Source organism: Heloderma suspectum, chromosome 10, assembly GCF_057233095.1.
Source record: "Heloderma suspectum isolate Gila_16-S chromosome 10, 16-S_ref, whole genome shotgun sequence".
Taxonomy (NCBI): Eukaryota; Metazoa; Chordata; class Lepidosauria; order Squamata; family Helodermatidae; genus Heloderma; species Heloderma suspectum.
In genome coordinates this window covers 21544262-21559407 of record NC_139467.1, presented here as the reverse complement: position 1 = coordinate 21559407, position 15146 = coordinate 21544262, and the positions used below count along the sequence as shown (strand labels likewise).

Here is a 15146-nt window from a genome sequence, read left to right as displayed (position 1 = left end):
TTTCCACTATGGTGAGATGTATTACATTTCTATTTAAATTACAGTAATTATTTTTCCATTTGCATCGACACCTATAAATTAGCATATGCACATTTATGTAAACCTGTGCCCTCATTTGCCCTTTTTGTGTGTGTGTGATACATTTCCTCTTTGTTGGCAAAGCCTAAGTGCCTTCCCCCCCCTACATAGCACAGCAAAATTGATACCCCAAAGGGTTGGAAGAATATAGAGGTGGTGAAGCAAAGCTCAGTTTCATGGTCATTTATTCTGACATCAAGGTGCTTTGACAGCTTTCTACTGCACTAGCAAGTGTATGCAGACCAGTTGCTGGAGTTTCTTTGCATGGTGTTGTGAATCCAGTCAGTGAATCTGCAGATCTTTGTATAGACCCCGGGCTTCCCGGCTTTTGCGCAGATCTCCATCCCCCAGGAGACAATGCCTTGGACCTTATTGTTGCACACCAGGGGCCCACCAGAGTCACCCTGCAGGGAGAAGAGCATCATTATTCATTCATTTATTTAAACTATTTATATCCTGTCTCCCAAAGCAGCTCACAGGTCATGCCCCTTCCAGAAATGAGCTTTTCTGCTTGTTTGGGGGCTTGTGCCTGGAAGTGCTACATCACAGCTGCCAGCGGTAGGGACCACACGTGCATCAGGGCTGGCTGTGTGTGGAAGGGCCCATTTTATCCTGCCCTACTTATACCACCCAAAGCTGCTTTGGGCTTCTCTTCAGGCAAATGTCTTACTGGTATGTATTTTCTTGGCCAACAAGGGAAGGCCTCTCACCTGGCAGGAGTCCACACCACCTCTCCTCACACCAGCGCACAGCATGTTTCCCGTGATGGAATTTGGGTATGCGCGGCTGCACTCTTCATTTGATATCGTGTAGACCTGTGCACACTGCAGGAGGTCAGGAAACTTTGCTACAAACAAAGAACACCAATTGTTTATGGATATGCTAAAGGTGCCAGAGAGATAGCCACCACCCTCAGCACTTGCTAAAGCCATCTTTAAGGATGCTGCTACTGCACTGTCTCTTTCTACATCCTGCAAGAAGTGTGTGTTTCCCCTTCCCAATGTTGGCTTGGCTCAAAGTCCAAGCTCCTTCCTGTGCCTCCATGAAAAACATCAAAGGGAGAGATAAGACAGTAGGGATCATTCCATCAACCAGGTTGAACCAACTGCCATTCAGGTCCTCCCTTCCAGAACTGCCTCCATCAGAGTCTCTTCCACCTGGCTGCATCAGGGGGAGAAGTGAGACAGCCACACCCCCTCCGGGACCATCTACTGTCTGCCTCCTCCTCTTCCATCAGCAGCCTCTCCTCCTGGTTGTTTGTTGGTCTGAAATGTTTCTATGCCAGTTCCCATTTGCACAAATCCCAAAGTCATTTACAACAACACCCTAATAAAGCAATAAAACAATCCAATAAAAAGTCCATAATATAATATTGGAGGGCATTCAAAATAGCTCATGGCTGGGGGAAAGGCAAAATTAAAATACAAGTTTTCAATAAATGGCTAAAACACATTATATCACATGTTTTATACGATAACACATTTTATAACAATGTGTAAGAATTGGCACCTGATTTACTTATTTTCCTCTCCTCTCTGTCCCTTTTATGTTTGTTTCATATCTGTGACATAGTGTGTCATTATTTAAGATCATAAACTACCGTGAGTGCACTGGATAGTGCACAAGATATTTATGGTGGTACATAAATATCTTGAAGAAATAAATAGGTGCAGGAGAGGACACATTGAGCAGAGGTTATACAGGGCATGATAGTTCGATCCTCAAAAATCTTTGTTTCCACAATTTCACTAAAAGGAGTGGAATTTGTACTCATGGAATCCTTTGAAGATCAGTCAGAATATATACAAAACATTCTTTCTCCTAGTTCTGACTGAAAGTGTCAAGAGCAGTTGGGTGTGTCAGCTGGAGACTTTGATGACCCTCAAAAATCTAGAGCTGTAATTAGGAAGGAAAGAAAATTAGAGCCGACATCAGGAAGGAAGAAAGGAAGAAAGGAAGGAAGAAATGATTTTTCATTTTGAAAAGACATCAGGATTTGACTCTAAAATCTTATCAGCAGTAAATAAAAATGTCTTCCATACCTAGAAATTACCTGAAATATGAGGCTGTAATTGAAGAGAAGAAAGGAAGAAGGGGAGATAATTAGAAGAGAAGAAGAGAAGAAGGGAAGGGAAGCGAAGCAAAGAGGAGGAGGAGGAGGAGGAGGGAATAATTAGTGCTGTAGCATTTAATTGATTTATCAGATAGATTAATCCAGCCTTCCCAACATGGTACCCTCCACAATTTTTAACCACAACTCCCATCAGCCTTACCCTGTATGGCCAATGGTCAGGGATGATGGGTGTTGTGGTAAAAATCATCTGGAGGGCACCAAATTGGGGAAAGCTGATTAAGAAAACTTTTAACTGTCTAAAAATTGCCCCAATTAATCAGGTGGCAATTTTAAAAACAGTTATTTTTAAAATTGCAGATGGCAAACACCATCTTAAAAGAGGCATTCCCCCTTTTCTCTCACATAGTAGGGAATGCATCTTCCACCATGAGAAGGAATCATGGAAAGGAATGTTTCTTTTAAGAGGGAATGGCCCCATCCGCATACAACAATAATGCAGAATATTTTAAAATTCTGGATTATCAGGGATGAGGCACTGTGCTTGTCTAGCTACTCTCACTGCAAGTGGGTGTGGCTAAACAAACCATGGACCTTTCATCTGTGGTTTGGTTAGCGTTATGTGCAAACTGGGAACTCTGGCTTATTTCTCCCCCAATAAGCCAAAGAAATAACTCAAGAACAAACCATAGAAAAGATGCTGGGTTATTATTGCATTCGAAACAGGCCAATGCCTCTCTTACTTTTCATCTACTATGACACATTCATGCAAGTATGCTTCTCTTAGTTCAGAACTATTGTTTATGCAAGCTTATACACATTTGATACATTAATTGACTAAGGGTTCAATCCTATGCATGTTCAGACAGAAAAAGTCCTACAGTGCTGGCTAGGGGATGCTGGGAATTGTAAGACTTTTTATCTGTCTAAACATGCATAGGATTGCACTCTAATTAGATAAAAATTATATATTAATTGATTAAAGATTGTTTTTAAAGAACTGGGTGACAGAGCTAGAAATAATAAGTGATCAAAAGAATATAGGAGGGTGTGTGTTGGTGATTGCAGGAAATTTTAAGAAGCTGTGTGAAAGGTAGAGAGGGAATAAAAGTGGGAAGGAATGGGGAAACATGACGATTTGGGCTGCTCACGAACTCACCACTCACTTTCACAGGACTTTTGTCCTTTGGCAAAGGCGTGGTGAGCATTTCTGCAACATTCGTGGGGTTCCCATCAAGGTTGCTACACTTTTGGGATCAGAAGTAGTTAGAATTTCACAAGGTAGCAGAATGGTCTCCACTTGTTTCTTTTTTCTTCTTTTTACATCAAACAAGCAGCTTGCCTTCGTTTAATGTTAAAAGAAAAAAAGAGACCAGTTGGCCACCTCTTGAAATTGTAAGTACCCCCATCTCAACGATCTCTCCCACACCGAAATGTTCAGCTCTATCCCCTCAATCTTTGGATCTTTCCCTATGTTCAGTAGTGTAGTGGTAAACGTTGAAGTGCAGACGCTCATCATGACAATACAGCCATGCCCCCATAGCCATGACCCCAAGGTCCAAAAATGCGGGCAGCTGTGTTGGTCCTTATCAACAAACCCATTATAGCAATTTTCATCTCTACCAGGAGCACATCTTTGGTAAAGCAAATGGATCTTAATTGCCTACTCGAGACCAAGCCACCTCAAAACACTTTGCATTGCAATAGGGAACAATATATTGTTGCTGGGAACAACCAGCTCCCCCAGCTACCATGAAAAATTGCAGCTAAGGTCAGAGGGAAGGAGGAAATTGGAAGTGAGGTGGCAGATGATGTCAGCATCCCTGCTAATCAAAAAGTGCATCCCTACAAGCCCTTTCTCCGCCATACCACTGCTATGACCTGCAGAGGCTGGTGGCTCCATTTTTGATGGGGCTGTAAATCCATGCTGGGTTTCAGTCAGAACCAGTCAGCACTCTAAAGGATCTATCCAAGGTCCTGAACCCTACCCCTGAAATGGTTTCAGCACTGTGGATAGCTCCTTTAGAATTCTGGATGGTTCTGACTGAAACCCAGAATGGATTCATAGTCCCACTAGAATTGGTATCACCAGATTCCATTGTCTATGACCCACCTCGATGTTGGGAAATTCTGCATGGGCAGATGTTCGAATCAACACTAATGGTGGTGCAGAGGTGGAAACAGCATGAGCTGGCTGGAGCCATTCTTACTGCTGGTAGCTCTTCCTCATAGATTTTCCCCACCCTGACCCTGGTATGTATTTGGAATTCACTACTGTACATTGAGGGGTCTTGATGGTGCCAAAGCCTGACACCTCACACTGAGTGTTAGGCTTAGCACATTCGGTGGCCACTTCAATGGGCCTGACATATTGATTGATGTTGGCGGAATTGCGCAGCCGTATCAGCATGATGTCGCTGTCGTGCGTGGTGGGGTTGTAGGCCGGATGTGGGAATTTCTCTGCTGACGTGATGCACTGCTCGGTACCTTCGTTGGCCCTGAGGCTGTGATCCCCCATTCGTGTGTGGAGCTCCCTGCATGGGAGGAGCATAGGAAGAGAAGAAAAGCCATAAGAAGACAACAGAAGAAGAGCTGTGCTGCATCAGACCAAAGCAAGACCAGCCTAAGACATTTTGCTGCATGAAGTGCAGAACAAGAGGGTGCCCCCTCCCATTCGATGTACGGACGCCGACTTGGACTGGCAGGTGAGTCTGTCTTCAACACTGACAATGGGCCTGCATCCTCCACTGCACATGAAGGCAGCAGGCTAGCTTAGGGGTCACAGAGCAGGCTGCATGGCACACAGGTATTTCCTCCAACACTTTCTTGACTGCCTCACTCTGCCAAGTGGTAGGTCTGGCCTACCTGAACCAAAGGTCTGTCTAGTTCAGCATCTGTGCCCACAATGCCCAACCAGATGCTTATGGGAAGGCCTCCAGTAGGTCATAAGTGCAATAGCACCCTCTTGGCTTGTGCTCCCCAAGAGGTGGAATGGAGAGGGATACTGCCTCTGATACTGGAGGAAATATACAGACATCATGACTAGTAGCCATTGATAGCCTGAATTTGTCTAAGCCCCTTTTAAATCTGTCCAAGTTGGTGGCCATCACCATATCTTGTCCATCTAGTCTTGTTTTCCACAGTGGTGGCCACTGACGTAAGTTACACATTGTCAAAAAAGAGGACACAGAGTTGCACAAAATCTGCACATGCTAATTTAAATGTATAGATGCAAATGTAGGAATGATTACTATAATTGAAATAGAAATGCAGTACATCTCACCATAACTGGGAAGACTGTGACCAGGTCACCTGTGTGCCTGCTCAGTGTACAACTTCAAGGCCCCTGATGCTCTTCCTCCTTGGGGTTCTTTATCTTTAAAACAGACTTGGACTGGACACACCTTCAACTACAGGATGCCTTCAAATAGAGAACTATTCTTTGAAAAGTAGGACACCTGGCCACCCTAAGTAAGGGACTTTCCCAGCTCTGCAAAGCACCTTGGATAGCTCCTTTAGAGTTCTAATTGGTTCTGACTGAAACTCGGAGCAAATTCACTGCCCCACTGACATCTGAGCCCTCAGACTCCACTGGTGACAGTGATGAGACCATTGGATGACAGTTTCAGTTAAATTATAGAATCACAGAATGGGAAGGACCTTTGAAGTCATCTAATCCAACCCCCTGCTCAATGCAGGCTCTACAATGCTGGATGCAACTTCAGCATCTGTGACAGATGGCTGTCCAGCCTCTGTTTAAACACCTTCAGTGAAAGAGAACCCACTGCTTCCCAAGATAGTCTGTTTCACTGTTGAACAGCTCTAATCGTTAGGACGTTTCTCCTAATGTTTTGCTGAAATCTGCTTCCCTGAAATTCAGGGCCGGCCCTACCATTAGGCAAAGTGAGGCAATTGCCTCAGGCAGCAAATGCTGGGAGGTGGTGGCAAGGTGATGGAGGAAATGATTGTGTGCCACATGGCCTTCCTTTTGCCCCCTAAGCTAGTGTGCTGCCTTCAGGTGTGGCAGAGAATGCTGTCCCAACCATCAGTGTTGAACAAAGTTGTTCAGTCTTGAAGTAAGCTTTTGTACATGGAATGGGAGGGGGCACCATCTTGTTCTTGCCCCAGGCAGCAAAATATATTTGGTTGGCCCTGCTGCAGTTTCTACCCACTGGGTCTAGTCCTGCTTTCTGGAGCAACCGAGAACAAGTCTGTTCCATGTTCTGTGTGGAAGCCTTTCAGATATTTCAAGACAGCTATCCATATTTCCTCTTATTCTCCTCTTCTCCAAGGTAAACATACTTGCAGTATTTTTTTAATGTAGTCACGTTCCCTGAGCATGTGCCCAATAGCAGCAGCTGACCTTCTGTCCATGCATGTGCATATGCAAAAACAAAACACCACTCCCCCCAACCTTGAAAGTACACATAATTAATTATGAGATGTTTGGGAGTAACTAAGGAAGGGTGTCCCCTTCATGGATCACTGCCTTGTTGTGGCAAAGGGGCTTGCGTAACTCAGTGACGCCATAAGCTATGCCGTGCAGGGCCACCCAAGACGGACAGGTCATGGCAGAGAGTTCTGACAAAATGTGGTCCACTGGAGAAGGAAATGGCAACCCACTCCAGTATTCTGGCCAAGAAAACCCCATGGAACGTATCACAAGGCTAAAAGATATGACACCGGAAGAGGAGCCTCTCAGGTCGGAAGGTGCCCAATATACTACTGGGGAAGAGCAGAGGGTATTTCCAAGTAGTGCCAGAAAGAGTGAAGCAGCTGGGCCAAAGCTGAAAGGACACTCAGCTGCGGATGTGTCTGGTGGTGAAAAGAAAACCCGATGCTGTAAAGAACAATATTGTTTAGGAACCTGGAATGTAAGATCAATGAATCAAGGTAAGCTGGAGGTGGTCAAACATGAGATGGCAAGATTGAACATGGACATCTTGGGAATCAGCAAACTAAAATGGACAGGCATGGGTGAATTTAATTCAGGTGACCATTATATCTACTCCTGTGGGCAAGAATCCCTTAGAAGAAATGGATTAGCGCTCATAGTCTACAAAAGGGTGGGAAAAGCAGTACAGGGGTACAATCTCAAAAATGATAGAATGATCTCAGTACGAATCCAAGGCAAAACATTCAACATCACAGTAATTCAAGTCTATGCCCCAACCACTGAGGCTGAAGAAGCTGAGGTTGATCGGTTCTATGAAGACCTACAACACCTTCTAGTAGGGATGTCAGAGAATTCTGCCACGGATCTCGGGGAGGCCGAATTCCAGCACATTCACCCCCCCGAAATCGGTGGCGGAACGGTCTGCCCCCCCCGCCCCCCCGGGACGAGACTTACCTGGGGTGGATCTTCCTGGCGGTGGCAGCTCCGGCAGCGGTGTGGTGGCGGCGGCGGCGGCAGCCGGTCTTCCGACTGGCTGCCGCCGCCACCATTTCCAGTTAAAAAAAAGGCATGATAGGCTACGTAAAGATTTACATAGCCTATCATGCCTAGGTTTTTTAAAAAAACTGTGATAGGCTACGTAAATGTTTACGTAGCCTATTACGTCTGACCTTTTTTAAAAAACAAAAAAACGCGCATACGCAAATGGCGGCGGCCACGGCTGCCGCCATTTGCATTCCTTATTTTGGCACATCTTAGTCTACGTCAAGATTTATGTAGGCTAAGACGGCGAAAATAAGGGGAACGCAAATAGCGTAGCACTACGTCTGCTGTGGCCGCCGCCATTTGCGTACACGCGTTGTTGTTGGGTTTTTTTAAGTCAGATGTGATAGGCTACGTAAACATTTATGTAGCCTATCACGGCTGACTGCAGGGACGCAAACGGCGGCGGCTACGGCTGCCGCCATTTGCGTCCCTGCTAGCCAGCGGCCAGATGTCCGGCTGCTGGTGGAGCCGGCCGGCGGCTCCATAGAATCCCTGCGGAGCACAGCCGGCTGGCCAGGATTCTGGGGGGGAGGAACGGAGCGCCTCCCCCCCCCGTCCAGGATTCTGGGGGGAGGGACGGAGCGCCTCCCCCCCCATCAACATAATCCACGAAAGGTAAGTGACTTTCGTACATCCCTACCTTCTAGAACTAACACCAAAAAAAGATGTCCTTTTCACCCTCACTCGGCGGCAGGGAAGGGGAGGAGATGGCTGGAAGAGCCTGTCCCACAGCAGTAGGCTGGGAGTGGGAGAGACCTGGCTGAGACCTGGCTCTTAAAAAAGTCCCGGGTCTTTGTTCCTGTGAGACCCCACCACCATTACATCTCTGTATACAGGAGAACAGCCCCTTCGTGGATCACTGCCTTGTTGTGGTGAAGGGGCTTGCGTAACTCCGTGAAGCCATAAGCTATGCCGTGCAGGGCCACCCAAGACGGACAGGCCATGGTGGAGAGTTATGACAAAATGTGGTCCACTGGAGAAGTAAATGGCAACCCACTCCAGTATTCTGGCCAAGAAAAACCCCATGGAACGTATCACAAGGCTAAAAGAGATGACGCCGGAAGATGAGCCCCTCAGGTTGGAAGGTGTCCAATATACTACTGGGGAAGAGCAGAGGGAATTTCCAAATAGCGCCAGAAAGAGTGAAGCGGCTGGGCCAAAGCCGAAAGGACACTCAGCTGTGGATGTGTCTGGTGGTGAAAAGAAAGTCCAGTGCTGTAAAGAACAATATTGTTTAGGAACCTGGAATGTCAGATCAATGAATCAAGGTAAGCTGGAGGTGGTCAAACATGAGATGGCAAGATTGAACATGGACATCTTGGGAATCAGCGAACTAAAACGGACAAGCATGGGCGAATTTAATTCTACTACTGTGGGCAAGAAATAGAAGGCCCTTAGAAGAAATGGAGTAGCACTCATAGTCAACAAAAGGGTGGGAAAAGCAGTCCTGGGGTACAACCTCAAAAATGATAGAATGATCTCAGTACGAATCCAAGGCAAACCATTCAACATCACAGTAATTCAAGTCTATGCCCCAACCACTGAGGCCGAAGAAGCTGACGTTGATCGGTTCTATGAAGACCTACAATACCTTCTAGAACTAACACCAAAAAAAGATGTCCTTTTCATCATAGGGGATGGGAATGCTAAAGTAGGAAGTCAGGAAATCACCGGGATAACAGGCAAGCATGGCCTTGGGTACAAAATGAAGCAGGACAAAGGCTAATAGAGTTCTGCCAAGAGAACATGCTGATCATAGCAAACACTCTTTTCCAACAGCACAAGAGGTGACTCTACACATGGACATCACCAGATGGTCAATATCCAAGTCAGATTGATTATGTACTTTGCAGCCAAAGATGGAGAAGCTCTATATAGTCAGTAAAAACAAGACCTGGAGCTGACTGTGGCTCAGATCATGAGCTTCTCGTTGCAAAATTTTGGCTTAAATTGAAGAACATAGGGAAAACCACTAAACCACTCAGGTATGACCTAAATCATATCCCTTATGAAAATACAGTGGAGGTGAGGAATAGATTTAAGGGTTTAGACCAGATAGACAGAGTGCCTGAGGAACTATGGACGGAGGTCCGTAACATTGTTCAGGAGGCAGCAATGAAATCCATCCCAAAGAAAAAGAAATGCAAGAAAGCCAAGTGGCTGTCTGATGAGGCTTTACAAGTAGCTGAGGAAAGAAGGGAAGTGAAAAGCAAGGGAGAAAGGGGAAGATATACACAACTGAATGCAGATTTCCAGAGAATAGCAAGGAGAGACAAGAAGGCCTTCTTAAATGAACAATGCAAAGAAATCGAGGAAAAAAATAGAATGGGAAAGACTAGAGATCTCTTCAAGAAAATCGGAGATATCAAGGGAAGGTTTTTTGGAAAGACGGGCATGATAAAGGACAAAGAAGGCAGGGACCTAACAGAAGCAGATGAGATTAAGAAGAGGTGGAAAGAATACACAGAAGAACTATACAGGAAAGATCTGAATGTCCCTGATAGCCATGATAGTGCGGTCACGGAACTTGAGCCGGACATCCTCGAGAGTGAAGTCAAGTGGGCCTTAGGAAGCATTACTAACATCAAAGCTAGTGGAGATGCCAGTATTCCAGCTGAGCTATTTAAGATCCTAAAAGATGATGCTGTTAAAGTGCTGCACTCAATATGCCAACAAATTTGGAACACTCAACAATGGCCACAAGACTGGAAAAGGTCAGTTTACATTCCGATCCCAAAGAAGGGCAATGCCAAAGAGTGTTCAAACTACCGTACAATTGCGCTCATTTCACATGCCAGCAAGGTGATGTTCAAAATCCTACAAGCTAAGCTTCAGCAGCATGTGAACCGAGAACTACCGGAAGTACAAGCTGGGTTTCGAAGAGGCAGAGGAACTAGAGATCAAATTGCCAACATTCGCTAGATCATGGAGAAAGCAAGAGAATTCCAGAAAAATGTCTATTTCTGCTTCATTGACTACGCTAAAGCCTTTGATTGTGTGGATCACAACAAACTGTGGCAAATTCTGAAAGAGATGGGAGTACCAGACCACCTTACCTGTCTCCTGAGAAACCTGTACAAGGGTCAAGAAGCAACAGTAAGAACCGGACATGGAACAACCAATTGGTTCAAAACTGGGAAAAACTACGACAAGGCTGTATATTGTCGTCCTGCTTATTTAACTTATATGCAGAGAACATCATGAGAAACACCGGGTTGGATGAATCACAGGTTGGAATTAAGATTGCTGGGAGAATTATCAACAGCCTCAGATACGCAGACGATACCACCCCAATGGCAGAAAGCAAAGAGGATCTAAAGAGCCTCTTGTTGAGGGTGAAAGTGGAGAGTGCAAAAGCTGGTTTGAAACTCAACATTAAAAAAACGAAGATCATGGCATCTGGCCCTATCACTTCCTGCCATATAGAAGGGGAAGAAATGGAAGCAGTGACATTTTATTTTCTTGGGTTCCAAGATCACAGCAGACGGTGACTGTAGCCATGAAATTAAAAGACGCTTGCTTCTTGGGAGGAAAGCTACGGCAAACCTAGACAGCATAGTAAGAAGCAGAGACATCACCTTGCCGACAAAGGTCCGCATAATCAAAGCTATGGTTTTCCCAGTAGCAATGTATGGCTGTGAGAGCTGGACTATAAGGAAGGCTGAGCGCCGAAGAATCGATGCTTCTGAACTGTGGTGCTGGAGAAGACTCTTACAAGTCCCCTGGACTGCAAGGAGGTCAAATCAGTCCATCCTAAAGGAAATCAACCCTGAGTGCTCATTGGAAGGACAGATACTGAAGCTGAAGCTCAAATATTTTGGCCACCTAATGCGAAGAGAAAACTCCCTGGAAAAGACTCTGATGCTGGGAAAGACTGAAGTCAAAAGGAGAAGGGGATGGCAGGGGATGAGATGGCTAGATAGCATCACTGATGCAATGAATATGAACTTGAGCACACTCTGGGAGAGAGCAGAGGACAGGAAGGCCTGGCATGCTATGGTCCATGGGGTCACGAAGAGTCGGACACGACTGAACGACTGAACAACAAAGGAAGGGTGTTCGTCTTACAAACAAGCGAGTATTCAAGCATGCAAAACTTCCATTTCAAGTGCATTATTTGTGATTGTCAATGCCATCCCTTACCCCAAATAAGGCAGTATTTAAGAAGACAGTATGTACATTTACTATAAACGTATATTGGTTTTATACCAGTTAAACTCTCATAGCTTATCCCAAAGATCCTTGAGAACTGTAGTTTGGTGACAACGTAACTCATTCTATTAGAGACCCCTATTTTCCCCAGCCCACAACTACAGTTACTAGAGATCCCTGGGAAGAAGGAATGATGATGAACAGAGCAATCCTATACATGTTTACTCGGAACATGGCTTTCACATTATGATAAGCCATGTTGAAGATAAGCCACATTGGGTTGGTTGTTTGCTTGCTAATTCACATTCCTTCTGACAGATGATCAGGCACTCTGCGGCTTACTGTAGCTTGTTTCTCCCTTAGTCCTCCCGCCCACTTCTGGCATGTATTCCATGGGCCTTTGCGGCTCAACCTCAGCAGTCTACTCTGCTAATGAGGGCAAATGCACTCTTTAGCGGGTAAAGGGTTTTTGTAGAATTTTTCCTCCTTTGGGAAGATTTGCAGAAATTTAACTTTATTTTATTGTACCCTTGGGGGAGATTTGCACAAATGCACTAGTGCACAGTAGTGACTGTGAATAAACACAGTAGTGACTGCAAATTTGCACAAATCTCCCCAAAAGTTTTTTAGAAGTTACATTTGCACAAATCTCCCAGAAGGTGGGAAAAAATGACATTAAATTTGTGCAAATCTCCCCGATGGTGAAAAGAACCCCAGTGTCACTGTCTAGGAAGATGATGAAGTGGAGGAGTAAATTGACAAGTGTAATTCCGTATTGATGTACTGGCGGAGGGGCAGATGGCAAGGGAGGAGGGAGGAGGGAGGCAGGAGGTGGCACTAACAAGATTGCAAGGAGCAACCACATTTTCACTGTTCCTGCCAGGTGGCTCTATAGCCCTCGCCAACAACCCATGCATAAGCCACTCTGCCGAATTCACACATCACTACAACAAGCTACCTTAAAAACAAGCCACCCTGAACAACCCAACAACAAGTAATGGGTTCTCAGGTTGGCTTGCGTGTGGTAAACCACTCTGAGGAAACTGCGTTGGGTTTTGATGTTGTGGCAAAAGACACCCTGAAATAAACATGGATGATAATCCACTGTGAGTTGTCATGTCATGTGAACCAGGTCATTGCGTCCAATGGGGTTTACTTGGAGGTAAGTCTGTTTAGAACTGCAATTTAAACTAAATATGGTGTGTGTGTGTTCAGTTAAAAGTATACCAAACTGGTATAAATGAAGTTGTATCAGAACTAGATCAGTGTGTGTTACTCCTTTAAACTTTGGAGCCTGAGGGCCCGTTCAGACATTGCATTTGTTACTCATGCATAGGGCTGCCAGGTCTTCAGCATCCCAGTGCCTGAGTCTCAAAGCCAGGGCCTGGTGATGTCACAAGGTGCGGCCTGATGATGTCATGTGGTTGGAAGACAAAAATAAAATAAACCCTGTCCTGGGGCACCAGAGGTAAAATGGCAGAACCTAGTGGTATGAAGGCTCAGAAAAATGGGATGATGGTGGAGAGATCAGGAAAAAGTTGGAAGTTTGTGGGGCAATGGAAAAAAAAGATTCTTATGCCATTTTTTCTTAGAATGATGAGTGAAATCCTTTTTAAAGTTGTGTTTCACAGTAATATTGTTACACTATTGTCAAACTCCCAGGGTAAAATCCAACATAATTCCTACTTTGAGTAGACCCATTGAAATGAATGGTACTTAGGTTAGTCATGACTAACTGAAGTCCCATTCCTTTCAATGGGTCTACTCAAAGTAGAATTTATGTTGGATTTTACTCCTAGATCCAAGTTTCAGAAGGGGGGGGCAACATGAAGCTCCTGCTGCCCCCCTCACCACAATCAGGGCAACCCAATTAATTTATTTTATTTTGGGGGGGGGGAAATGGCATCTATAGTGCTACAGAGTGCTCAAAGGGTTAAATTTAGCTTGAAAATTTAGTTGTGGCCTGCGGGTTGGTGGTGGTTTAGGGAGGAAAACTGCCCCCCCCAGACTTCCCGAAGTTGCCCAACCCTGGCTCAGAAGTACTAAGGGAGTGATTGCTACTGCATTTGCCTGGATCACTACGGCTGCAGTGCTATACACACCCAGGAGTAAGCCTCCTTGAACTAACTGGGACTTACTTCTGAGTAGACACATAAGGATTTTGTAGTTGCAAACCATACCCTCCAACATTTCACAATTGAAGTTCGTGGCAAAACATTCCAATGCCACTGTCTAAGATCGCTGCCTGAGTTTCCCTTGTACCAAACGTGCACCACTACACACTGCTAAAGTCCCTGCTCCCTCTGCTCTGTTTGTTGACTCTGTCGGACCTTGTCCACCACTGATTTTAAATCCAGGGGCATTTGTTCTTTTGGCTAAAACGTATAGCTGGAAAATGCAATTGTACTATAATAGGTTGTCTCAGGAGTTCAAAATGAACCTCACCAGCATGTGAAATGGAAGGCTGTGCACTGCATGATGCTTTAGTGCTCATGAGCCCACATTTACATGCAGATGCTGTAGAGACAAAATGTGCATGTGCTGTAGTCACTGCTCCACTTGGAGTTTTAACATCTGGAGACCCTGGAAAAAAAAAGAAAAAGGAAAGGTTCCTCCTGTGCAAGCACCGGGTCATTACTGACCCCTGGAGGGACACCGCTTGCGCTGGTGTTTTCATGGCAGACTGTAGCGAGGTAGTTTGCCATTGCCTTCCCCAGTCATGAGTACCTTTCCCCCAGCAAGCTGGGTCCTCATTTTACCAACCTCGGAAGGATGGAGGGCTGAGTCGACCTGAGCCAGCTACCTGGGACCCAGCTTCCGCTGGGATCGAACTCAGGTCGTGGAGAGAGTTTCGGTTGCAATACTGCCGCCTACCACTCTGAAATCCTGAAGACTGACAACAGCTCTGGCAACTCGAAGAACAGCATTTTATCAAGACATCTCCCAAAGGCAAAAATTCAGACAGGGATGTGTTGGTAAATAGGAAAAACTGGAACACAGGATAAACAAGCCACACTCTCAGAACTTGAGGTGAAAGAAGTGCTTTCAAAGCTTGCAGGACACAGACAACCTTCAGGTATTCAGTCCAAATTAGAAACTTGCCAAGGATTCTACACACACACACACACACACACACACACACGGCCCCTTACACATCACCAGAAATGAGGACAAAAGAGGATACAGCTGTATCAGAACTAGATCAGTATGTGTCACTCCTTTAAACTTTGGAGCCTGAGGGCCAGCTCAAACACTGCATTTGTTACACATACATAGGGCTGCCAGGTCTTCAGCATCCCAGTGCCTGAGTCTTAAAGGCAGGGCTTGGTGATGTCACAAGGCAGGGACTTGTGATGTCACAAGGTGTGGCCTGGTGATGTCATGTGGTTGGAAGACAAAAATAAA

The 15146-nt window shown here is 45.4% G+C and overlaps 1 protein-coding gene across 2 annotated transcripts in view; it reads right to left on the bottom strand.

Annotated features, from left to right (window-relative positions):
* Positions 1 to 247: 247 nt before the first annotated feature.
* The window catches only part of LOC146337943 (kallikrein-14-like), a 29480-nt gene continuing 14581 nt past the window's right edge, over positions 248 to 15146 (bottom strand). For both annotated transcript variants that reach the window (XM_084814389.1, XM_084814390.1), the window contains 3 exons: positions 4430 to 4683; positions 789 to 925; positions 248 to 482 (listed from right to left, as the gene is read on the bottom strand). In XM_084814389.1, coding sequence (XP_084670515.1) covers positions 303 to 482; positions 789 to 925; positions 4430 to 4683 — 571 coding nt within the window. In that variant the 3' untranslated portion in view covers positions 248 to 302. The remainder of the gene's footprint in view (positions 483 to 788; positions 926 to 4429; positions 4684 to 15146) is intronic.